Source organism: Molossus molossus, unplaced genomic scaffold (assembly GCF_014108415.1).
Source record: "Molossus molossus isolate mMolMol1 unplaced genomic scaffold, mMolMol1.p scaffold_m16_p_19, whole genome shotgun sequence".
Classification (NCBI taxonomy): Eukaryota; Metazoa; Chordata; class Mammalia; order Chiroptera; family Molossidae; genus Molossus; species Molossus molossus.
The window spans coordinates 3198191-3223303 of NW_023425354.1; the positions used below are offsets into that span (position 1 = coordinate 3198191).

The 25113-nt window shown below is 49.1% G+C and overlaps 1 protein-coding gene across 3 annotated transcripts in view; it reads right to left on the reverse strand.

Moving 5' to 3' along the window:
- TNRC6C (trinucleotide repeat containing adaptor 6C) overlaps positions 1–25113 on the reverse strand; it is a 72916-nt gene that overhangs the window by 37189 nt on the left and 10614 nt on the right. For all 3 annotated transcript variants that reach the window (XM_036267688.1, XM_036267689.1, XM_036267687.1), the window contains 2 exons: positions 17652–17978; positions 4188–6782 (listed from right to left, as the gene is read on the reverse strand). In XM_036267688.1, coding sequence (XP_036123581.1) covers positions 4188–6564 — 2377 coding nt within the window. In that variant the 5' untranslated portion in view covers positions 6565–6782; positions 17652–17978. The remainder of the gene's footprint in view (positions 1–4187; positions 6783–17651; positions 17979–25113) is intronic.

The following is a 25113-nucleotide window of genomic DNA, read 5'->3' on the forward strand; positions in this document are numbered from 1 at the left end:
CGGGCTCCTCCTCCTTCTTTAATGGGACCTCCTAGTCCCTGCTCTGGCCCCATCTACTAAACACCCTCCCAACACAGAAAAGTCAAAACACGCTAACTAAACCAAACCCAAGAAAACCCCATTATCCACAAAAAACACAGATCGCTGAGATCATTCCTCTTTTAGTAGCTACCGCACACAACATAAAATAGCATCATTCTGGTGGCAAGGTTGTGGGGTCTATTCCTGAAGTGTGGTGTGAACACAGCTGAGCTCCAATAGCATCCTGCTGATTCACTCCATTGGCAGGGGACTGATTTTCGTCTCATCCGTACACCAAGCGGTGCAAAGGAGAGGCAAGTGTCCAAGCCGGAGTCTTGCAGGAAGGACGACGTTCCCCGGCTTCTGCTCTTGAGACTCAGGGACACAACATCCATATTTTATCGACCTGGGTACAGAATTCCTAAACCCAGTTTCTTCCTAGTTTTGGTTTAGGATATGACTGACCTGTTTCTTCCTTGATTAAATCAAACAATCTCTGCTTTTGGTTATAATATTTGTGCCAAAAAAAGTGATAAAGAAATAGATTATCACTAGGTTAAGTAAGTACTCCAACGCAAAGGAACTTTTTGCTCTGGCTAGAGCCTGAAACAACGCCAGCGATTGTCACAGGCACAGAATGAAATGCCCAGCGATGGCTAACGTGACCTTCCTGAGGAGCTGAGAACAGGTAGTGAAATGGTTAAAAAAATTCTAGCGTAAGATCGACATTGGCAGTACTTTCGCTTCTCTTGCTTGGCACATGGCCTTGATATTTCACTCCCATGCACTGCTGGAAGAGGTGACCTGGGGTGAGTTCACGACCCCACTCCACTGTGTCGCTGGGGTAGCTCTGGTCAAGTCCATAATGGCCTTCATATGTGATTCTACTCCAACCCCCAATCCCTTTCAAATTATCTAAATGTTTTGGTGGAACCTGAGAGTTCAGGGATGAAAGAATCCATTTCTGGAGATTCTCCTCAATCTCAATGGTAGACTGAGAGTCTACTGTAAGAATCTGTCATTCACCAAAAGTGTTCTTAATTGATATCCAGTGCTCTCCTGTGTCTGCAAATTGATTTCAAGTGTCCAGAATATTTATTTCTAAGTGCACTGAGCTGCTCAGGACTTTAGGACCTGCTTGTCAGTCCCTTGGAATGACATCAGTACTTCTGACTCCTCTTCCTGGCTCCTTCTCCACAGCATCCTCCTTGCCTGACATACATACCTGCTGACTCACGTGGCCTTTGTCTCCCTTGCTGGAATGCACGCCCCACTGGGGCAGGGATCCTGTCTGTTTTGTTCCCTGCTGGATCCCCCAAACCAGAGTGCTGCCTGGCACACAGTGGGTCCCCATGAACAGATGCAAAATAAACAAACGTGCACCTGCTGTGGAACTAGAACCTCTGGGTCCCGAACACTGCCCGGCAACTCTTCTCAGGCCCTGGGCAGCTCTGTTCCATTGTCGATAGGGTCTGATGCAAGCTTTGCCTCAGCTCACACCTCTGCTCTACCCTCCCTCTCTCATCGAGGCTGGTGTCGCCCATACCCAGAGAAAGAACGGCAGAACATGCCCTCTTCCACAGGCCGCAGATGCCCTGCCTCCTACAGATGGGTGCGGTGCCCCCACCTAGATGCAGGTACCTCCTCCCTTTGCACCCCTTCTCTCTCTCTGCTTCCTCCTTTATCAGCTCTGAAATGTGCCCAGAACTTCACCACCTTAAACAAAATCTCTACTCTTGACCTTGCCCTCTGCTCATTGCCACTCTCCCGTAGTTGGACCTTTGGCCCCACCTGTCGTCATCTTTCTAGACAGAGGCCTCCTGCTGTGCTCCAATGTCACAGGGGTCTGCCCACCTGCCCAAGCCCTGTCTGCATCTTTCTTCTTTGCGCCACGTCTTGCTGTGGTCTCTGTCTCCAGCCCCTTGCTGCTATTCCAATCCAGGCCACCACCACGACCACCAAGATGTTTGCAGGCTCTGATCTGCAGCGTGGCTCCCCATGGACCCGCCCTTCATTTCAGAGCTGGACTGACTACAAGTAAGTCTCACCACTGTCTCTGCTTGTGACTTCTCGCTGGCTTTGCAGACCTCTGGATGCACCCAGCTCCTTCATATGGCCTCAAAGACCTTGCCCGACCTTGCCTGGCCCTCTCCAGCCTTCTTTAAGCAAGGCGTTCCCGTCACCCTCCCCACTTTCTCCAAGCGCTAACCCCTCTGAGCGTCTGTTCTCAAACATGCCTTTTCTTCCGCCTTCAGGCCTCAGCCACGAGCCCGCTCTCTGACCCTCGCTGCACTCTCACCCGATGTCTGCTTGCCCCAACCCTGCTTCCTGCTCCCACTTTAAGGTCTGGGCTCCTGTCTTTCTGTCGAGGTGGAGGGTCAAAGGGGCAGACCTCCAGTCTCCTACACTGATGCCCTGAGTGTCAGTGTGCTTGCCAGCACGCACGTGTTCAAGAGTGCATTCTAAGCGAGCATACGCAACAGAAGGGTGACAGTGCTGGTTCCAGCACTGCTGTGGGCGAGACCGTGAGAACCTCCCAGGCTATGGGGGTTTCCTGGGCAACCATGAACGAGGCTGACGAGGCCTGGAGATGGGAGCCAGATCAAAGCAAAGGAATGGAAGGTATCAGCCGCAACTGGCTTTCCGGTGGAGCTTTCATGGGGCGCTGGGGTACTCCACAGGCTCTCTGCTCATATCTGCACCAATGTGCTTTGATGGTTGGAACCTTTTAACTCAATCTCTTCAGATGACCGTCAACAGACACTCAGCACCCACCCACTACTGTGAGCCTGCCTGTTCACAGAGGCCCTAAGTTCAAAGAACTGCATTTTCCACACTCCCCTGTAGGCTGGATTCTCGGATCCATATGTAAGACGACTGAATGGATGACCCTGGAGAAAGGGCTCTGTCCTTTGTCTTGTCTTGTTTGTTTATAAACATGTCTTGGCATGTTTATAAAATTTAGGGAGGGCATTAAATTGGCAGAAATAACTAACATGCCAATACAGAACCAGGGTTCAGAAGGACCTCAACAGGCTGGGGGACTGAAATCTGAAACTTTAGCGGAAACAAAATTCTACACTCGGACCAAAGAGCCAAGTGCCTAAGAAGAGTACCGAGTGAGGGAGGGCTTTACAGCGGCCTTAATGAAAAGAAAGGCTTTGAAGTATCAGCTCAATTTAAGAATAGTGTGACCCATCTCGAAAAGGCAAAGAGAAACTCAGTGTGTTACCAGGACCATGACTTAGGAGTGAGGGGTCCGACTACTTTTGCACCAGTTGAACCGTACTTACAGTAATGATGTCGCTTTAGGGCTCAGGACCCTCACAAGCTGTACTTTTCCCAGATGACAACAAAAAGGACAGAAAGCCATGCCCACGAGGGGCAGCAGTGGGAGCCAGGCATAGTTCCTGCAGGACAGTGAATGGGACGTGAACACTGTATGCAGATCTGTGGAATTCTGCAGTCTGGGAACAGAAATTAAGCCTTGCTTTGCACTGTCCCAAATCTCTACAAGCAGTTCTAGAACTGGAATGGAGGCTGACTGAGGCTCAGTCTAGGAACATGGCAGGCAGTGTGGCGGGCCAGGGGTGCTTGGGGTGGGAGGTGCGAGCCTCCTGGCTCTGCATGTGGGTCTCCGTAGGACAGGGAGGCCCCGAGTATCATGCCCCGAGCTGGGCTGCATTCTCTTTCTGGTCCTTCCACACCTGGGAGCTCTGTGATTTGGTGAGCCCATGTCTGGAGACCACATTCTAGTCGGGAGTGTGGGGCTACTGTGAGTTCTGCAGTTACAAAGCCCTGCTGAATTTTACCTGTACCCTCACAGCCCCTGCTGCATGTTTGTTTCTGTCACAACTCACGCTCCCTGTGGGCAGGGTCTGGTCTGACATCTTATCTTCTCCTCACAGTATCGAGCAGAGTGCCTTACACAAAGTAGGAACTCAGAACATAAGCTGTAGTCTAGTGCTGAGGATACTTTTCTCTTGGATAAAAAAAGATCAGAGAATCCTGCTTTATTTGTTGTCTTCAGGTTCTATTTAAATGCAATGCTGTAAGGTGAAGGGCGCTCAATGTCATTTGCTATAAAAACACTAGTCAGAGGATGCATGCACATCTAGGGAGAATAAATGCTTTTTTACTCTTAAAGAACACACTCCCTTCCGTACCTGGACCGAGCAGCGGCGACCGGGTCAGCGGGGCACTGGCAGGGTGCGGCGGCGGTGGGTCGACCACGCTGGCGCTGTTGCTCGTGGTGGTGGGGGTGGTGCTGGCCGCCGTGGTGCTGCTCTGGAGGCCTGGGTTGTTTCTATCCCACATGTTTACAGCTTTGTTGTTGTAGTTGCTTGGGTCACCCCAAGCTGAGGTACCATCATCAATTTCCATTTTGCGTCGAATGGATGGCGGAGAAGGCTCCTCCCAGCCCGTGGCCTCACTATTGTCCTTCTGTCTGGCAGGGACTGGACCCCCGACCCACCCTGCTCCTGTCTGTTTGACGGAAGAGGCTCCGCCCCAGTTACTCACATTGTGGTCTTGGGGTTTGCTCACCCAATTCTGTTGGGGGCCAGGTTTCAAAGACTCTCCCCAGCTTGTCCCTGGATTCACCTTTGCGTTTGTGCCATTGCCCCAGCCACTAGTCCCAGACCTTGTAGCATCATTCCAGCCAGACCCTGATCGATTACTGTCAGCATCCCATCCAGAGCCATTTTTTTTCCCATCCCCCAAGTGTCCAAGGACAGAAGATGAATCGGCCCAGTCTCCGCCTCCTGCACTCCAGGCTGGATTCGATTTTTGTCCATCTCCCCAGTTCTGAGATTTGGGCTTCTGAGGCTCACCCCAGGTGGGCGACTTGTCCTCCTGACTCGCGGTCCCACTCCAAGCGTGGCCACTCTTGGCAGCAGCAGCATTAGGAACAGCAGTAGAGCTTATAGAGTCACCCCAAACCCCAGGGCCATTGGGTGCTCTGTGGCTGCTGTCCCCCCAGCCTGTGTTTGCTGGCCCAGCAGCAGGTGGCGAACTGGCCCACCCAGACACTGAAGAGGTATTTGTACTGTTCATGATGGACCCATCGTTCTTCCCCCCTGAGTGTGAAGGCTGAGGAGCTGCACAGCCCCAGGCCTCTGTCCCATTGTCATTTTTTCGCTCAGACCTTGGGGACTCTTCAAATTCCCAGGCAGTGTTTTGCTTTACTGGAGTCTGTCCCCAACCAGTATTAGACAGAACTCTCGGGTCAAGATCGTTCCTTGGCAACTGGATGTGCCCTTGGTCTAGAATCCCTTTATCTCGCCGTCGGCCTTCAGCTCCTTCCCTCCCGGCACCTCCGTCATTGTGGCTGCCAGAGCCCTCGCTGCTGCCTTCACTCGCCGTGGTTCCCGAGGGCGCGGCCTTGGCCCATGAGCTCACATGCTCACTGCCAGGCTGCAGGGCAAGGTTCTGGCTGCTAACACTGGGACTGTCCCACCCTGTTGATCCTTTCCCATTGACGTCACCACTGGAATGCTGGTTTGGGGGCTTTCCCCATTCCCCATTCACACCGTTAGTAGTGCTTCGGCTGGGGTGGCCCCACGCTCCCGAATGGATATTCCCAACGCTGTTGTTGCCGCGGCCCCTCCCCCAAGCGAGGATCCCAGGGCCAGCAGAAGGCCCCGAGCCCCAGGCAGTCCCTCCATGTCCGTCCTTCTGCACAGCACTGCTGGACCCATCCTGTTCAGCACTTAATGCTGAGTTCACAGTGTCTCCACTCCCCTGACTGAACCCAGAACTGCTGTTGCCCGTGGCAGGGTTACCTGGGGACAGTCCCCACACAGAACTGCTGATCCCTTCACTGCCACCCCCACTGACTTGAGAGACTGATGATCCATTAGCACCAGGAAGGCCTTGCAGGTGGGGCGGGATGATGGCCCCCATGCCGACAGCCATGCCCCAGTTTGGCAGTCCATTGGTCTGCATTGCACTGATAGGGTTTGGTGACGAGTTCACAGGGTTAGTGTTATTTGGTCCATCAGTGTTAAGGTTCTGAGGTTGTACGCTGAAAGACACCTTCTGAGAAGTGGACGATTGTGGCTCTGTGCTCTCCTGCGGCAGCAAGCTTCCCCAAGCACCTAGAGTGCCCGCTGGGTTCCCGTTCTGGTTGCTCACATTGTGACCTATGGCACTGACCGGACTGCAAATACTGGAAGGGTTGCCTGTTGCCACAGTCCCTTCATGTCCAAGTACAGGCCAGGCAGCTGGGTTGGCATTCGGATTAAGGTTAAGATTAATGCCAGCATTGGAGTTGGAAGCACCCCAGCAATTCTGACTTCTCCCATCTGCAATCATGTTGTCCATTTTCCCATCCCCACCACCGAGAGAGCAGTGAGCGAGGCCGGAGCTGGAGCCCGTGGCTACGCCCCACACTCTGGATGCGTTGCCATTGCCGTTGGCGCCCCCAGCTCCGAGGGCACTGGGATTCGGAGGGCTCTGGACGAGCGCACCGCTGGTGCCAGCGCTGCCATTGGCCTTCTTGGCGTGCGCAGCGAAGCCGCCCTGGGCGCTCCCGGTAGCCATGCTACTGCTCTCTGAGCCACAGGTGGAGGCAGAGTCAGTGTCCGTGGTGCATTCTGAGGCGGATTCCGTCTCGGTTCCTGCGATGGCAGGCCACGCCTCCTTATCAGTCCTGTCTATTATCACTTTATCCCAGCTGCAGCTGGCTTCACTCCTGAAAGTGGGCTGCTGTCCCCAGTGGGAACTTTCATAATGATCTGCCAATCCACTGTGACTGAGATCTGAAAAAGATGAAACAAATTCAAAATTAGATTCTCCTCCCATTTGTCAATGAATCAACTGTTAGACAGTCTTTAGGGGAAGGTCATTATTTCAAGTTTTCAATTCTGAATGACAAATGCTAAGAAAAAATGACTGAAAAAGTCATCTTCTTAATAGCTCCCTTTAAAAGAGAGTTAATGTTGCTACAATTATATTCATTCTTACCACTACACCTACTATTCTTTCTCTTGAGAAGATTCACAGTGAACACGAGCGTCTCTGAGAGCATTTGTCGGAAAGGAAGCTGCTTCACTGCAGTGTAGCAACTTGGAATGTGTGCAACTCTGCAGGGCCTAGAGCCGCCGGCTCTGGGAGACTTGGACTGTACACAACTCTGCAGGGCCTAGAGCCGCCGGCTCTGGGAGACTTGGACTGTACACAACTCTGCAGGGCCTAGAGCCGCCGGCTCTGGGAGACTTGGACTGTACACAACTCTGCAGGGCCTAGAGCCGCCCGGCTCTGGGAGACTTGGATTGTACACAACTCTGCAGCGCCTACAGCCGCCCGGCTCTGGGAGACTTGGATTGTACGCAACTCTGCAGCGCCTACAGCTGCCCGGCTCTGGGAGACTTGGAATGTGTGCAACTCTGCAGGGCCTAGAGCCGCCCGGCTCTGGGAGACTTGGATTGTACACAACTCTGCAGGGCCTAGAGCCGCCCGGCTCTGGGAGACTTGGATTGTACACAACTCTGCAGCGCCTACAGCCGCCCGGCTCTGGGAGACTTGGATTGTACACAACTCTGCAGCGCCTACAGCCGCCCGGCTCTGGGAGACTTGGATTGTACACAACTCTGCAGCGCCTACAGCCGCCCGGCTCTGGGAGACTTGGATTGTACACAACTCTGCAGGGCCTAGAGCCACCCTGCAGCGCATAATGTTTTCAAGGTTCATCCATGTTCTAGCATGTGTCAGAACGCTGAATAATATTCCACAGTGTGTACAGACCACATTTTTTATTTCATTCATCTATCCATGGATAATCTGGGTTGTTTCTACATTTTGGATATTGTGCACAGTGCTGCTATAAACATGAGGACACAAATATCTTTTCCAGCGCCTGTTTTCAATTCTTGTGGGTCTGTATCCAGAAGCAGAACTGCTGGGTCACATGGTAGTTCTGTTTCAGTTTTTGAGGACCTGCCACAGTGTCTTCAGCAGTGGCTGCACCACTTTGAACACTACCTCCAGCAATACACAAGGGTTCCCGTTTCTCCACATCTTTGCCAACAGCTGTCATTTTCTGTGTTTCGGAGAACAGCCTAGATTCTGATGAGTGTGAAGTGGTACCTAGCTGTGATTTTGATTTGTATCTCCCGAATGATCAGTGTGATGTTGAGCATCTTTTCACATATAAAACAAAAATATTTCTATAATCAAACTTACTTATTCTGTTTAAAATGAACAGACTCAAAAACAAAGAACTGCATTATTTAGAAAGAGAAAAACATAAAACCAAATGAGTTTTTCTATCAATATTGCAAAACAATCCCAACATTTTTCTATCAACACTGTCAAACAATTACAACATCTGCCACCTTCCTACTCAGATGATTTTGTTTTGGAATTTTCTACAGATATTTACAATGAAAATATAAAACTGTAAATAATAAATATGAATACAAAGCTGAGCAAAAACCTTTAACTTTTGGTATTAAGAGATGATAAAATGCAAGGGCAATGTCATTTGCTTATGAGAGAAATAAACAAATCCAGGTCTCTACATTTTTATTTTTTTCCCCCTTTATTGATTTTAGAGAGAGAGGAAGTGAGAGGGAGAGAGAGAAAGAAACATCGATGAGAGAGAACATCGAAAAGCTGCCTCCTGCATGCCCCTCACTGGAATCGGGCCCACAACCTGGGCATGTGCCCTGACCAGGAACTGAACCGGCGACCTCTTGGTGCATGGGTCAGCACTCAACCACTGAGCAACACTGCCAGACAAGGTCTGTGCATTTTGAACATATCCCATAATATTCTACAAAAAAAGCCATCTATAAACTGCTCTATGAGGTAGTAAGAGACTAAGGTAAGCGATGAGTTTACTACTCTAGTGACCAGACCTGAGAAGGGTAGATGAAAACAGAAAGACTAGGCAGCAACACCGCTTCAGGGATGCAACAGACCCCTGACCTGTGCAACTGTGCAGATGAGTCCTCTGCCCTCGAGCGTCACAAAGCAATGAGGGTCAAGGACCTGGAATTAAGAAGATAATACTGTGAGAAAAAGGACCCTGCTCACTCAGAGAAATGTTAAAATCCCAAACTTCCAGGAAAACATTAGTCATTAGGATAAGGAAACACCTGTTGCAACAAGGCGGTCCCCAGGTCTGCAGAGGCGGCAGTGGGGCCTGGGCTGTCTCTGATGAGCATGTCCCTCTTGGGCAGTACTGAGCACCATGACACAGCTGCTACCACTCAGCCCTTCCAGATGAGCTGACATGGGGCAGGGCACCTCTAGAACCCTTCCACCACTGAGAAACAAACTCCCTTGTGACACCCTCCGCCATGCTCTGTGCTCTAGCCAGTTCTTCCCCCCACCCCGCCCTGCTCCATGACAGGGCCTTGAAAGAACCTGTCTTCACTTGGACTCAGTGTCCACCCCTTTCTCCTTCCTCAACTCCAAGGATGTTTCATTTGAGAAGCTTTTTCCCCAGTTAAGCCTCGTTCACGATATGGCAGTCTTCCTTCCCGTTCACTCCTTTGGGCCAGGAGCTGGTGACAATGTCTGAAGGGCAGACAGTGAATATTTTAGGCTTCGCAGGCTGGACGGGCCCTGTCACACTGCTCACTTCTCTCCTGGAGGGGCAAAGGCCGCCAGACAGCACGTGCAGGAATGAGTGTGGCGGCGCCCCAGCTGAGCTTCGGTACAACGGCAGGCGGAGTCCAAGCCCGGCCGTGGACTACTGTGGAGCGCCTCCCGCTGGGCACCACGCTGGGGACACGGAGGAACCTGAGGACAAGGCCCTGCTCAGGGAGCACAGTGTCTGTCTCTCTAGCCTGTTATCTCCATGAAGGCGGGTGCTGCGCTCTCTCCAGGGACCGGACCCAGTGAGTAAGTACCTACTGAATGAACAAGTGAACTGGTGAATCACTCTTACAGAGACTTGAAGGCAGCCTGACAGTAACAGAGATGTTGTTTAAATCTTAAGTCAACTTTGAAGCTTAAGATTAAGCTTAAGTTGCTATGTTGACTAAGCAACCAACTTATGTGAAGTTATCGGCAAAGGTACTAGGCTATCTATCCAGACAAAGTCACAGAAAAAGAACAGAGAGCTCAGAAGTCTTTATTTAGAGAAAACTACAAGTGACACCACAAATCTGCAGCTGAAACAGTCTCCTGAGAAGATAAGTCACAGAACCACAGATGTCACTGGAGTGACAGCATTTCACTTAAACCAGGGCAACCCACTGAGCGGCCTGGCTGTCCCTTTCTCCCCCGGAACAGTCTCCACAGTTCCTGGTAAATGTGGACTTCAGGCGACCTTGTGGTGGCAGGTGCCTGGTCACAGGAGCGGAGCAGGGAGCGGGTCGTCCCCTCATGGGCTTCGGGCGGCAGCTGAGACAGTTAACTCGAGGCCTGCCGCACCGTCCTCTGCCCGCTTCCTCCTCTCCTAGTGTAGCTGCTCCTGTACGCCTTACACTGGTCCTCTGACAACATCAAAATAAACCAGGTCTCCAACACAATACCAGCATTTTCCCAAGAAAAGTACTTCTGGGGCTCTATTGGGATTGAGGTGAACGTCACGGACCAGAAACTAGGGCGCAGAGTGAGAACTGCTCTGCCGTGGGTCTCCGCTGGTGTCCACCTCGTGCTTACTGGCCTGAGACGTGCAGGCCCGGAGCCTCTTCACACACCTCCTCCTGCGCTCTGCCTGCCTGCGCGGCCCCAGCCGTGTCCTCCACTGCGAGTTCCCTACATGCTCACCAGGCTGGGCTCACAGATGAGCAAGGCCTCATCCCCTCCGAGGACGGTCCACGCCACGGAGACACAGGCACTTGTGGCAGACACGGGTGTGGTACTCGTAGGCTCCACGTCTTGCTTTAGGTTTTCCTTCTTTCACTTTGTCTTGTTTTATCATTTTTCCTTTTCAAGAAGGTTTAAAGTTTGGTATGAACTCTGTCCTATGAACTTTAATATATATTTTTTAAATTAACAATTTAAACATTAAATGTACTTAAAAACTGAAAAGGTCTTAAAAACCAGAAAGCAAAAGTTATGATTTTAGCCCTGGTTGGTTTAGCTCAGCGGTTAGAGTGTTGGTCCATAGACTGAAGGGTCTCGATTCCCAGTTAGGGGCATGTACCTGGGTTGCAGGTTCAATGCCTGGCCCCAGTTAGGGTCATGCAGGAGGTAACCAGTCGATGTGTCTCTCTCACATTGATGTTTCTCTCCCCTCTTGCCCCCTTCCACTCTATCTAAAACTCAATGGAAAAATATCCTCATAAATAAATGCAGTATTTATGGTTTTCAAATATAGACTCGTTAATTTATAACCCGTTTTCCATAACCTAGTCTCTTGACTGTATTATCAATTTACAAATTGTTGGTTTTGGTAATCCTTACCCGAGAATATTTTTTCCACTAATTAAAAAAAAAACTTTTTTTTTATTGATTTGAGAGAGAGAGGAAGAGAGAAAGAGAGAAAGAGAGAGAGAGGCAGAAACATCGATGAGAAAGAACATCAACTGGCAGCCTCCTGCACGCCGCCCACAGGAGATCGGGCCCACAACCTGGGCATGTGCCCTGACCAGGAATTGAACCAGCAACCTCTTGGTGCATGGGTCATGCTCAACCACTCAGCCACACCACCCGGGGCCACTGACTTTTTTTTTTTTTTAAAGAGTGAGTAGAAGGGAAGGAGGGAGATGGGGGTGGGGTGGGGAGACAGAAACATGGATGTGAGAGAGACACAATGATCAGTTGCCTTGTGCATGGGCCTGGACTGGGGCTAGGGATCAAACCTGCAACCCAGGTACATGTCCTTGATGGGGAATCAAACCAGTGATCCTTCAGTGCTTGAGCCAATGCTCTAACCACTGACCCACACCAAACAGGGCCACAGATATATCTTTTAGTGGTAGTCTAAAAGACAGAACTATGGCTGGGCTGGTGTGGCTCAGTGTCTGAGTGTCGACCCATGCACCAAGAGGTCTCTGGGTCGATTCCCAGTCAGGGCACATGTCCAGGTTGTGGGCCAAATCCCCAGTGGGGGCATCCAGGAGGTGGCCAATGGATGTTCTCTCTCACTGATGTGTCTCTCTGTCTCTCCCTCTGAAACCAATAAAGGAAAAAAATGTTTAAAAAAAATAATTTCCCCTAAAAAAAGCCTTAAGAAGAAAAAATAAAGTTTGTGTATAATGTTAAACTGTCTTTTCGTCTGCTGTTGAAATGGTTCATTCTAAAAATAGGTATCTATAAAAATCTAAGTAACATACTGTCTTAAGCGATTAAATTAAAAAGGATTACATGATAGCATGGTTTAAAGAGAAAAGCTCTCTCTCTTTTTTTAAATTTTAAAATGTCAATGATATAAAGATAAATTTTTCAAGGAAAAGTATTTAACAAAGAGCTTCCAAAAGCTACAGCAAGCAAAATCTTAATTGGGTATCAAATTAATCAGATAGGGAAGCGTGGACAAGATTTACTCAGAAGTGTGCAGAATGCTTAATTAATTGTAACACTGACAAATAGGACATAATTCACTCTTTATCACCACAGCCTTCCAACAGAATAATAAACTATACATTATAAAAAATAATTCTAAGACTTTCTTCCTTGGCTGGACATACATGCTTCCTAATGCCTACTGGTAACACAAATTCCTTGCCACTTGGTTTCCAAGGGGAGGGATACATGTAACAACCGTTTATAGCTTTTCAGAACCCCAAACGCCTTATCCTCCACTGCATTTACTGTGTGTAAAAAATCTTGGGGAGATCTGAATTCAGAACTCCATCGCTGGACAGACTCTGAAACACCTGGTCCGTCAACCCCTCTAAGCAATCATGAACAGAGTACAGGTTTTGGAGTAGAAGGTTTACTGGAAACAATAACGAAAGTGTCCAAGAGAATCAGCTTATTGCCCTGGGTTTTTCTTCAAATGAGCAGTAAAAGCAGTTTTTGTTTCCTCCAGGTTGACAACCTATTAGAACAATGATAAAAGTGGGGGCAAAATGAGCTGCGTCCTCCTTTGGAAGGCTGGCCAATGCCAAGGAAGTGGAGAAGGACCAGTGGGGATGCCCTACCTGGCTGTCCTGCCAGCTGCCCTGCATGGCTGCCTGGCCCAGCTGTCCTGCTGGCTGCCCTACTCTGCTCCCCTGCATGGCTGTCCTGCTCGGCTGCTGAAAGCAGGTCCAGGGCCAGCAGCTGCCCTAAGACGCCATTTTATCAGTGTGGCCTGCACCGGAGCCTGGTCTCGGAGCTGCTCCCTGTACAGCACGTTATTCACTCACTTGGGACAAGCACACGCTCTGCTCCATGTGCATTTCATTTCTCCTTCTCTACCAGGGCCTATGGGGGAAGAAATACCTACAGAAAAGTGCCCCCTCCCCCTGGGAGATGCTACCTGGTGAGCCAGCTGCTTGTTCGCCTGTAGCTGGGGTCGCCTGGGCTCTCAGCTCCACCATGTCGGCTGTGCACAGCGACAGCCTCATTCTGTCACGCTGACAGGAAAGTCCCAGGCAACCTGCGGGCTCCCGTGGCACCCAGTGGGCAGTGCTGGCAGCCCTTCCTCTCTGGAAGGCCCAGCTTCACCCTCTGCAGCAGGGGGAGGTGCCCACGGAGGGGATTGAAAAGCTTTGATTATCTAATTGCAGCTGACACTAAACCGATCTTCCATCCTCTTTCAATTCTTTCAATTGTCACAACGTTTTTATTGAGGCCCCAGTTACAGGGAGCACCAGAGCTGGTTTGCTTCTGTGTTCTGAAAGTCAGCCAAGAGAACAACGGCACATGCCGTCGGCTGCGTGCAGATAAACTGCCTCGCTCTCTCTGCCTTTGTTTGCGCTCCCGCTTCTTCTCGCTCTCCCTAACCCCAAACATTTGGCATACCAACACTGCTCTAATATTCCAAATGAGCACCATATGCAAATTGGCAAGTGTCCAACTTCTTAATTACTTTCCTGCCTCCATCTAAAAACGGTCTAAGTAGCACACACAGCCGTGCAATCGCCAAAGCCTGTTTATACACGTACGAAGCAGTCACCAAAACAATCCATTGTTCTGCCTTTAGCACAGAAGAGTTTTCTAGAAAACGATGAAAGCTCTCAAGTGTTTGAAGCTGGGGTTATGCTTCAGACTTGCAAAAACACAGTCCGAATAGAAAATAACGTGATAAATGACATTTTTCTGGAACCTGAATCACCACATTGACATACTAACACTTGTTACCAGTTAACATTTTTTGCCAGTTCATTCCATCACTTTAAAAATTCAGTTTCTCCTGTATTATTTTATTAGAAGGCCATGTTTTATGTCAGGACAAACGGCTGTCATTTATTTTAATCCTCACCCGAGGACATCTCTCCATTCTTTGCTCAGATAGAGTGGGAAGGGGGGGGGGGAGAGAGAGAGAGAGAGAGAGAAACACCGACGTGAAAGGGACACATCAAGTGGCTGCCACCCACACGCCAACCAGGGCCGGAGACAAACTACAACCGAGGTACGTGCCCTTAGCAGGAACCAAACCCAGGTCTCTCTGGACCGCAGGCAGATGCTCTAACCGATGAGCCAAACGGGTGTCATTTAAAGGAAGGAACTGGAACCAGAGTTGGCAGGAACCCTGGCCTTGCAGTGGCACCGGAGTCCTTCCGCACCTGGAGACCCGTGACTACGTGTGGACACTGCCAGCGACAAAGGTAGGATGCTGGTCCTCTCACAGGGCTCACCCTGTCCAGCTCAGCCCTTCCGCCCCACCAATTCTGCCTCTCCCCTCTGAGCGGCCTGGTCGTGGCCTCCCGGTTCTTAGTCGTCGAGGCTGGGACTCCACTCCCGGTCCCTCCTTAGATGCTACCCCTCAGGGAAGCCTCAGGCTCTCCATCAGTGCATCCAGAGCAGCCAGGGTGAAAAGACCTCAAAACGGCTGTAAGAACTGGAGAGGAGCCGAGGGAGCCTGCGAAGAGCCTCGGAGCACCGCCCTCCATTGACAAAACCAAACGAGCTCTTAGGAAGGGAAGGGACTTAGAGGTCACGAGGGGCTCGGACCTGTCCTGGAGATGGACACAGGAAACACTCCCGGTGCCACAGCCAGTGCCAGCTGCGGGGTCTTCCCCAAACTTCAGCCCTGTCCTGCTGCTAAACCCCCCTACAGAGGGGGTGCAGACACTTGCTTAAGAGGATGCCCTGGTCGGCAGACACTGCAGGTCCCACAGCACACGAGTGTGAAGTCGTGTGTTGCAGACTGAGGAGCAGTAAGGACGGAAATACTCAGGGGCTCCTTGGGGTGGGGAGATGATGATGTGGAGAGAAAGAAAGAGGCAGCCACGTGCGTGCATGTCCTGGAAAGACGACACCAAGCTGGGCACATGTGTGAGGCAGTAAGGCAGTGTGCCCAGTCAGAATGGAGAGCAGGAAACATGCCGGCCAGACAGGCAGCGGAGGGCCCGCCAGACAGGCAGAGAAGCGAGGCTGCACCAGGCACCCGGAAACCGGCACAGGTGCTGGGGGACCTCTGCATCAGTTCCAGGTGACGACTTAGAAAGCGTCGTCTGGCTGTGGTCCGAGATTGCTGGGAGAGATGAAACTGGTATAAAACAAAGACTTTTGTTTGAGAGCCAAAAAGCAATCATTTCTTATTTTATTAATATTATGTGGATTAATGCCATTTTCTGAGATGTGGATATACATAAAATGATGATCTATTCTTTTATATATATAATATAAAGTACAATGAGCTAGGAATAATTAGAGAATATTCTACTTACAGAGACAAATGTTTTATTAAAAATTTTTCATACAAAATTTTGCTGAATCAATTTCTTGCTAACTTCCTACTTATCTGAGAGAGTAGATGCCAGCCACATTCTGAGCCAGCAGCATCTGATGAGCTCGATGCCACGCTGGCAGCTGGCCATGTCAGGAGATGAGCCCAGAAAGAGCAGGTGGATGCATTTCTTTCCCAGGCTTTCAACAATGAGCACCCTGAAGTGCCACACGTGCTCTGTAGGTGTGACTGGATGGTCTTTGTCTCTGTTAAGGCTGTCCCAAGGACCATATTCCAGTGTAGAAAGTAACTGTTTGTCTGATTATGAACTGCTTACAGTGAAGTGGGTAGGAGCATACTCTTGGTCAATGAATATGCTTGATCATTTCTTTTCTTTCTTGCTTTTTGCTGACAATCACTGACACACAGCCCCTCGACCAGGAACTGAGCTGATGACAGACAAGACTATTTGAAGAGTCATGGCAAAGCTGTCTAAAAATACTTGTTCCGAATACACCACAAAGCCATGCCTTGAGAAATGCTGCTATAAATACCTCTGCACCCTGCTGCAGCCAGTCCCCATGCTGAAAGGCAGCAGAGGAGAGAAAAGAATATTAATATATCTGTGACATGCTTCTTTTAAATCCCAATCTAACACCAGAAGCTTCTTTGCTTCTCTAATTACAGATCTGAATTTCACTACCATCAGCAAACAGGGTTTCCACGCTAGGACCAGTGCCAACTGTCAAAATAGAGAGACTTAAGAAAACAACAGACAAACGTGGCAGTTCAACACATGGACTCTGCTCTCTTCCACAAATTTCTCTAAAACTCCGGTAAGAAATTTTTGAAGTCTAAATCCATAAGGTCAAGAACTGGGAAGAGGAGCCAGGAGGTGAGATGTCACATTCTGGAAGCTGGAAAGCAAGTGAGCAAGCGGTGCTTTCTCCTGGAGTCGGAGAAAGCTGGGTCTAACTGCAGGCAGACGCTGGCGAGGAGCAGGTGGAGCAGAACCTGATATGCTGCAGGCTGAGTTTGAGGAGCTGTCAGGCATGTTCGGCTTAGGGTCTGACGTCAGTCAGAAACACCCACTTGCCGTAGAGTGCCGCTACCTCCTTGCAGAGAACGGGTGCGTGGCCATGTGCTCTCCTAGTAACTGACAGGTTCACTGAAAAGTTTCACTGTGGGACCTGAAGCACCTGCCCTAACACGGTGCATGTTCTGTACACAGACCTTTGGTTTTTGGTAAGCAACAAAGTAACTAATGCATCTAAAAACACATGAGAAATAATATGAGTAACTTGGGGAAAACAGGGTTAAACTAAAATCCAACTGAAATGAATTCCTTCCTTCCTTCCTTCCTTCCTTCCTTCCTTCCTTCCTTCCTCCCTCCCTCCCTCCCTTCTATCTATCTATCTATCCATCTATCTATCTATCTTCTATTGTCTATCTATCTATCTATCTTCTATTGTCTATCTATCTATCTTCTATTACTATCTATCTATCTTCTATTATCTATCTATCTTCTATTACTATCTATTATCTATCTATCTATCTTCTATTGTCTATCTATCTATCTTCTATTATCTATCTTCTATTGTCTATCTATCTTCTATTACTATCTATCTATCTTCTATTATCTATCTATCTATCTTCTATTATCTATCTATCTATCTTCTATTATCTATCTATCTATCTTCTATTACTATCTATCTATCTATCTATCTATCTATCTATCTATCTATCTATCTATCATCTATCTATCTATCTTCTATTATCCAGCTAGCTAGCTATCTCTAGTACATAGATATACTGAATATGGACCCAAAGCTATGCATTTTTACTCCTGGGCAGCCAAGGTGAAAACAGCACGAGTTCCCAGATAAAAGCTGCCTCTCTGTGGTCTTACCTGGTTGGAGCTTACTAGGCTGCTGCTGCGCTCCGGCTCCGGGAAGGGGGGGAGGGCTTACCCCTGCAGGCCCAGCACCCTGGGTTGGGCTTGCACTGGTCAGAGCCCCCGTGGGCAATGGCTGACCTCTCTTCAATAGCTGCTTCTGTTCTTGCTGGCGGAAGCGTGGAGGCACCTCGCGAGGCAGGTAGCGGGAGGCAGCTGGCTGCTGGCCGCCGGCAGGTGCGCGCTTGCCATTGCTGCTGCCGGAGAGAGTGCTGGTGGAAGAACTGGTCCCGGCACCGGCAGGCTGCGGCTGGCTGGGACAGGTCTTAGTAGGTTCTGGCACTGTAAGGACAAAATGAAAAGACCCCAAAACTTCAGTAACACTCCTTAAAACCCACCCCACCCCGAAGGGAACGAAACAAGTAACCGAGAAAGGGATGACAATGTAGTGCTTTGGGAACAGAACTGGACTGAAGCCCAGACTCCAGGTTTGAGACCAAGTTTCCTGTAAACTAGCCACAACCTTGACTGGAGCTAGAGCCAGTTTCTCATCTGTGAAACGGGCGCTTCAGTTAGAGAGCAATTCTCCCACTCGGTGCATCACACTTAGCTCAAGGGCCAAAGTCCGGTTCTGAACCCCCGGAGGGAATTCTGGAGGCTAGAGGGGGAGGGAGACTACAAATTTGTGTTTTATTTTACTTTTTAATGTAATGCTGTGGTTGATAATGTTGTATCAGTATCAGGTGCACAGCATTATCTTAGACATCTGTGTGTTCCATTGCGTGCGCACCACCAAAAGCCACCATGCATCTCTGACCAGCCCCAGGCGATGCTGATGCTGCTCGTTCTTGGACCACACTGCCCGTCAGTGTTTCTCAAAATGATGGAATTTAGATGTTCCTAATTAAAACGTGAATATTGTTTTCATTCTGATGACAATCTAAAAATATATATACTGGTGCTTTCAGCATTGTTAGAATAATTAAAGCATTTGTGGTGGTCTCTACAACACTAGCCCCGTCACAGACTTAGGGGAAGAGAATGCGGGGTGCTAATTCACTAAGTGAAAGCCAACATGTATCAGAGGAAGTTGTATAAACAAAGGTTTCACAGTAATTTCAGCAGAAAGAAGAAGCATGCCTTGGCTGGTTTTGCTCAGTGGTTAGAGTGTTGGTCCATGGACCAAAGGGTCTCAGGTTCAATTCCCAGTCAGGGGCACGTACCTTGGTTGCGTGTTCGATTCCTGGCCCCGTTGGGGTCATGCAGGAGGCAACTGATCAATGTCTCTCTCTCCCAATGTTTTTCTCTCTCTCCCCCTCCTGCTGTATATAAATAAATAAATAAATAAATATCCTCGGGTGAGGATTTAAAATTATTTTAGAGGAGGAGGAGCGGTGAGTGATGACCTCACGCCAAACTCAAAAGTGTCTGAGCAGGGACCCTTAGTGTGGAAGGTAGCACAGATATGTCAAGTGCAAAAGAATTTGGGTCCCATGTAGTCATTCCCATCCTGCACTTGTAACATTAATAGCCAATAAACATGACATCTATCTGGTTATATTAAAACATTTATTTCTATTTAACTTGTGAGTGTCTCTGGTTTGAGCTGAGTGACAGCTCATGTGAGATGAGTTCACACCTCGTTCTGTGTCTCTCATATGTAAGTAACATCATAAAGACATTTCCAGGCAACGCTGCAGAGAATGCGAGATGTCACTGTCCGCCTTTCACAGCATTTCTCGGCTCTCAACATGGGCTTTGCCGTCCAGCGCGACGTCCTACTCTGTCTGCACAGTCAGTATCTGTAAGGCTGCTGGCCGCCGTTCTTCTGTGGCTGTGCCCAGCAAACCCTCAATCCTGGATGAAGTCACTGTCCACTCTCTCTACCCCAACTCAGAACGCTCAGGCTCTCTCAAAAAATTACAGCCATCCAGTTTGGTGTCACCACAAATTCCTGGCCCCAAACCTCAGGACACCCTCAGCACTTCCTGACTGCGCTGCAATCTCCTGGGTCTACCCAGTTCCACTGCTGTCAGTGTGAGTGTTGTTTTGTCTTAACAACAAAAAAAAATCATTACAGTTAATGACTTTGTTCCATGCCTCCTCTCCAATTGTGAGGATCACCCATCTTTATGAATAAAGAGGTGATATGATGCTATTGCACAAGCAGACAGAGAAAACCTCAAGGCTAAGAGGTTGTTAGACTGCGTCTTAGAGACCCAGATGCTTTCACTGTGTCACAGCCCTGAGCATGAGTTAAACCACAGCCACTGCACGCCTGCCTGTCAACAGGAGACTGATCTACTGCTCACCCCTTCCTGTGTCCTTCAGAGTCCTCTTGGCTCCTCGGGCCCTGCAACCACAAATGGACTTTGAGTCTTTGGACTCATTCCTCTGCCCTGTACTTTCTGGAGAGGTCACCTAGTTTCACGATTCTGACCATTATCTCTATGCCACTGACACCCACCTACTGCCCCATGTTGCCCTTGGCTCTAGTCCAACCTCAATCTTCAGTTGCCTACTGGACAGTGCAGCTTGGAAGCAGTCACTCTTCAAGCAGAATGTGCCCAAAGGCCAGACAAGAATTCCCTGGTCCGAGCCCAGGGCAGTGCTGACTGCTGCAGTGAACCACAGTCCGTTGAGGAAATACAAACCACAAGACACAGAGCACGTGTACTGACTGCAAGTCAATCACTTGGACAGGAAGCAGGACCACGCACAGTATGGCAGCCACTAACCACATGTGGCTACAGAGTACTTGTGTCTGAACTGAGATGAGCTGTAAGTATACACACAGATTTCCTTAGTACAAAAAATAGAAAATATCTTCTTAGCAATTTTATATTGATTTCATGTTAAAATGATAACATTCTAAATAGACCAAGTTAAAAATATATTAAGCCTGGCCGGTGTGGCTCAGTGGATGGAGCACTGTCCCATGGACTGAGGTCCTGGTTCTATTCCTGGTCAGGGCTCAGGCTAGGGTTGCGAGCTCCATCTCTGGAGGGGAGGGGAGGGGCATGCAGTAGGCGGCTGATCAATGTTTCTCACAACAATGTTTTTCTTCTGTCCTCACTCTCTAAAATATCAATAAAAACATATATATAATTATTAAAAGTAATCTCACCTGTGTCTTTATTTTAAAATGTTTCTACTAGAACACTTAAACTTACTTATGTGGCTCACACTTGAGGCATGAATTGTATTTCTACTAAATAACATTGGTTTGTCTTCTAGAGAGAGAAAAAGTTTGAGCTGGTTTCTAAGAAAGATGCTAAATTTAAATAGTTATCTGTTTCCATAAAGGACCGTCAGTTGCAGCAGATCACAAGCTTGTTCTGTGCTTTTCCCTGACAGCTCTGTGCTAGCTGAAGTACTAGCACCTTACCTCACACACAGAAGAGTCACAAAGTATTTGCTAAATTAACAAGAGAGACCAGGGCCCGGGAGCACAGAGCAAATACGGGCTCTCAGTTAGTCACCCACATGCTCACTCTCACAGTAACACTTCTCCCTGCCTGAAGTAGTAGCGCTGTGGTTGCTGGGCGGGGAGCCACCCCGGACCCTCAGCAAAGGGACGAGAAGCCTCACAACTCAGCAGAGCAATGACGTAGAGGGAACCAAGAATTCGGACCCGTGGAACTGCACCCCTGGCCTTTTCCTATGAGCTACTGAAAAATCTTCTCTGGTTTCAGCTAGTATTTTTCAGATCTTTGAAACTAGCAGCCAATTAACAAATTCTCAAACTAATAAGTGGAGGATCTGAAAATCTGGATCTATTCTTACTGACAGATCCAACGGGTAGTTGGTGGTGAGCCATTCACTGTCTTCAGATCCAAATGTCTCAATCTACTGCTGCCCAAAGACAGGGCGGGTACCCACACAATCTGGACATTCCTCTCCTCAGTCAGCCTGACCCTCAAGCCACACCTGCGCATCGCCCTGCGCGTCGCCGTTTCACGTAGCAGTACAGGAGAAAGCAAAAGGAGCTGTGGGTTGGCATTTGTTCTTTCTTTAAAAAAGTCCTCACCTGAGGATATGTTTTTATTGATTTTCAGAGAAACAGAAAGGGAGAGAGAAATATCAACTGGTAGCCTACTGTACACGCCCTGACTGGGGATTGAACCCACAACCTTCTGGTATATGGGACAATACTCCAGTCAACTGAGCCACCTGGCCAGGGCTAGCTTGATTGTCTTTATATGTCATCAATGAACCACTTGTTTTATTTATAAAAATTACAATAGCAAGCAGCTGATAACTACACAGCTAATTTAAGAAACTTCCGGTAAGCTGGAAGTGTTGGTTAGGCTCCTTCGCCTAAAAAGCTTTTACTACTTTTTTCTTCTAAATGAGGGTGACACCTGCTGGTGAGAGGTGGTATGTTAAATCATTATATAAGAAAGCCAATTTTTAATTTAATTTAATTTTATTAATTAATTTTTGTTACAGATGTTTCTCATTTCCCCCCCACTGAGTCCCCCCTCCCCCTAAGAAAGCCAATTTTTTTGAAATAATTTTCTTTCCAAGAAAGTTTACTGCTTTCAGTTGAAATTTTCAGGGGGCATTGTCACAAGAGGGTCCAAACAGCTTATAAGTGCCTACTATTGTTTTTCCAGAACCAGCTCCGCGTGCACAGGAAACTCAGCTGCCCCTTCAGGGTTGTGGAGGATTTTATTTGGAGGGAGCATCTTCTCAAAACTTTATACATCTTGTCATCTTTAGACCAAGAGCAAAGGAGCCCCAAGACTGTCATTACCCTGGTCACTGCCCCATTCTACATGGCCATCCAGAATGCCAAGGCCCCAGCCATCCCTTCACTATGCAGCCCAGGCTTCTGGATTGTCCCAGCCTTCTGGAGGTGAGGCTGGACAGGCAGGCATAGACTGGTAGGCACTCTGGGGTCCATCACTTGGCCAGCAGCAGGGAGAGCCATCGGGTGGCCTGGTGAAAGTGCCCCATGGTGCTCCTGTCCTGGCTGCAGCACATGGAGAAGTCTGAGCCTCTAGCTTGGGGAGCAGTTCTCCAGGGGCAGGCTCCTCTGATGACAGACTCACAGAGAACTGAACTGATGGGACCATCACTGGCTGTTCATTCAACAAGCTGGGGGCTCTGTCTGACATCACCTTTCCAGGTAAGAAAAACATAGTAACCATGGCCCACAGCGGCAGCACCCCCCATCATTCCGTTCTATAGATTATGCAGGGACACAAGGGAAAGCAGGTTTCCACGCTGATCCACCTCCGTTCCTCACCGGACTCCACAAAGCTGGGGAGCATGAGGTGTCCAGTACATTGAGGCCTTTCCGCCTCAATCACCCAAGTCATACTGCCAAGATTTTCTTTTCTTTAAAAATTTATTTGGGCCCTGGCCAGTTTGGCTCAGCGGTTAGAGCGTCGGCCTGCGGTCTGGAGGGACCCGGGTTCGGTTCCCGCTAAGGGCACGTACTTCGGTTGCAGTTTGTCCCCGGCCCTGGCTGGTCGTGCGGGTGGCAGCCACTCGATGTGTCCCTTCACGTCGAAGTTTCTCTCTCTCTCTCCCTTCCTCTCTCTTCCTCCCGCTCTATCTGTACAAAAAATGGAAAAGTGTCCTCGGGTGAGGATAAAAAAAAAAAAAAATTTATTTGGAAATATTTAAAATGTACAAAAAGGCATAAAGATGAAATGATCAACAAACCTTCATGTGCCCAGTCTCTAACTTAATAAGAAAATGCTGTCAGTTCCACCAAAGCCCCTATCCTCCCGTCCCCTCCATGACCGTGCACCCCACCTTCCCTGAAGAGATCATCGCCACGCACATTCTGGGTGGGTCACTCCACACACACCCTCTCATGAGATGCAGAGAACGGACTTGGGATGAAACCTCAGCTCTGCCACTTACTGGCTGGTGACCCTGGGTAAGTTACTTAACCTCTCATCCCTCGGTTGTGCCACCTGTAAAATGTGGATAAGTGGGGGATAAAATGGGGGTAACAATACCTTACAGAGAAATTCCTTTGAGGAATAAATGTTAATATATGTAAACGACCATTTACAACAGCGTCTGACACACAGTAAGTGCGCTATGTTTATATTAAGTAAAAGGGAAAAAAATTTAATGACATTTGTTCAAGATGGTAAAGCATGGGACCATGGGATTCACAGCGGGGGAGAGATCACAGTGAGCAGGTATGGGGGTGCTTCGGGTCAAACTGACGCAGCAGGGTCCCAGCGAAACTGGGTTCACAAGGAAGTGCACAGATGGGCCGAGGAGAAGGTCCCGGAGCCTGTCTGAAGTTTGTTCGAAAGTCCTTGTCAGTTCTAGCAAGCCTCCTCTCGGAAGCAATGGGAAGTACTGGAGGCTGACTGAATAAAAACAGTCCTATTAGACGAACCGCAGCTATGAACTGAAGGGAAGGCAGGCAGACTCAAAGCAGTTGCAGGCGATCAGGAAAGAGAAACAGCGCACTCAAGATTGGGGGAGTAGATCGCTCTTCTGGCCCTGAACCTTAATTTGGGTTTCACATCCCCACTGTTTGGAAAGGGTTACGCACTATACAGTGTAAATGAACAGCCTTCCCATCATTTTTTTTTTTAATTTATCCTCACCCGAGGACATTTTCCATTTTTTTGTTCAGATAGAGCAGGAGGGAGAGACAGGAAGAGAGAGAGAGAGAGAGAAACATCGATGTGAAAGGGACACATCGAGTGGCTGCCACCCGCATGACCCAACCAGGACCGGGGACAAACTGTACCGAGAGGTACGTGCCCTTAGTGGGAACCGAACCCAGGTCTCTCCGGACCGCAGGCCGATGCTCTAACCACTGAGCCAAACTAGCCAGGGCCCCATCGTTTTTTAAGTGTTAAAGAGCAGGTGTCAAAGTTGCCCCCATGCCCACAGCACGCAAACCAGCACAGGAGCACAGGTCTGGCTCATGGCTGCAAGAAGGTGAGCTGTGCCTCAGACCCCATCAGGTGGGTGCCTGTGATCTGGCAGGCAGAGTGACTGGTGCTCCATGTCCTCGCAACTCCGAGTAAGCACAAACCTGGGGATGGTGGCGGAGTTTCTGCACAGGTCTGGTTCCCACTCACTGCCTTGGTGGTGGTGAGGTAGCCCTGGTGGCACCTTCTGGATCGCTAGGCTGCAGCAGTGACACTGTATAGGTTAAGTCGACAGGGCCTTGGGCCTCCTGATTCCTCTCCAGAAGTAGCTCTTTGGGAGGACGCTTGGGGGAGTTCCTTTCTGGAGGCCCAGCCTAGGGCATGCCCCTTCCTCTGGCCTCACAATGATTTCATAAGCACCCAATTTTCTGTACTTAAACTCATTTCAGCTTAGAACAGCTAGAATTGTTTCTATTCCCTGCAGCTGACCTGTGGTGAGGAGCATAGATTTTTTAGCAACTAGTCCATCTAACCCTTCAATCCATGTGGCCTTCATGGTGTATGGTATGAACTAGGCACTCAACTGTGGGTTCTTATAACACCGGACTTACCCACAC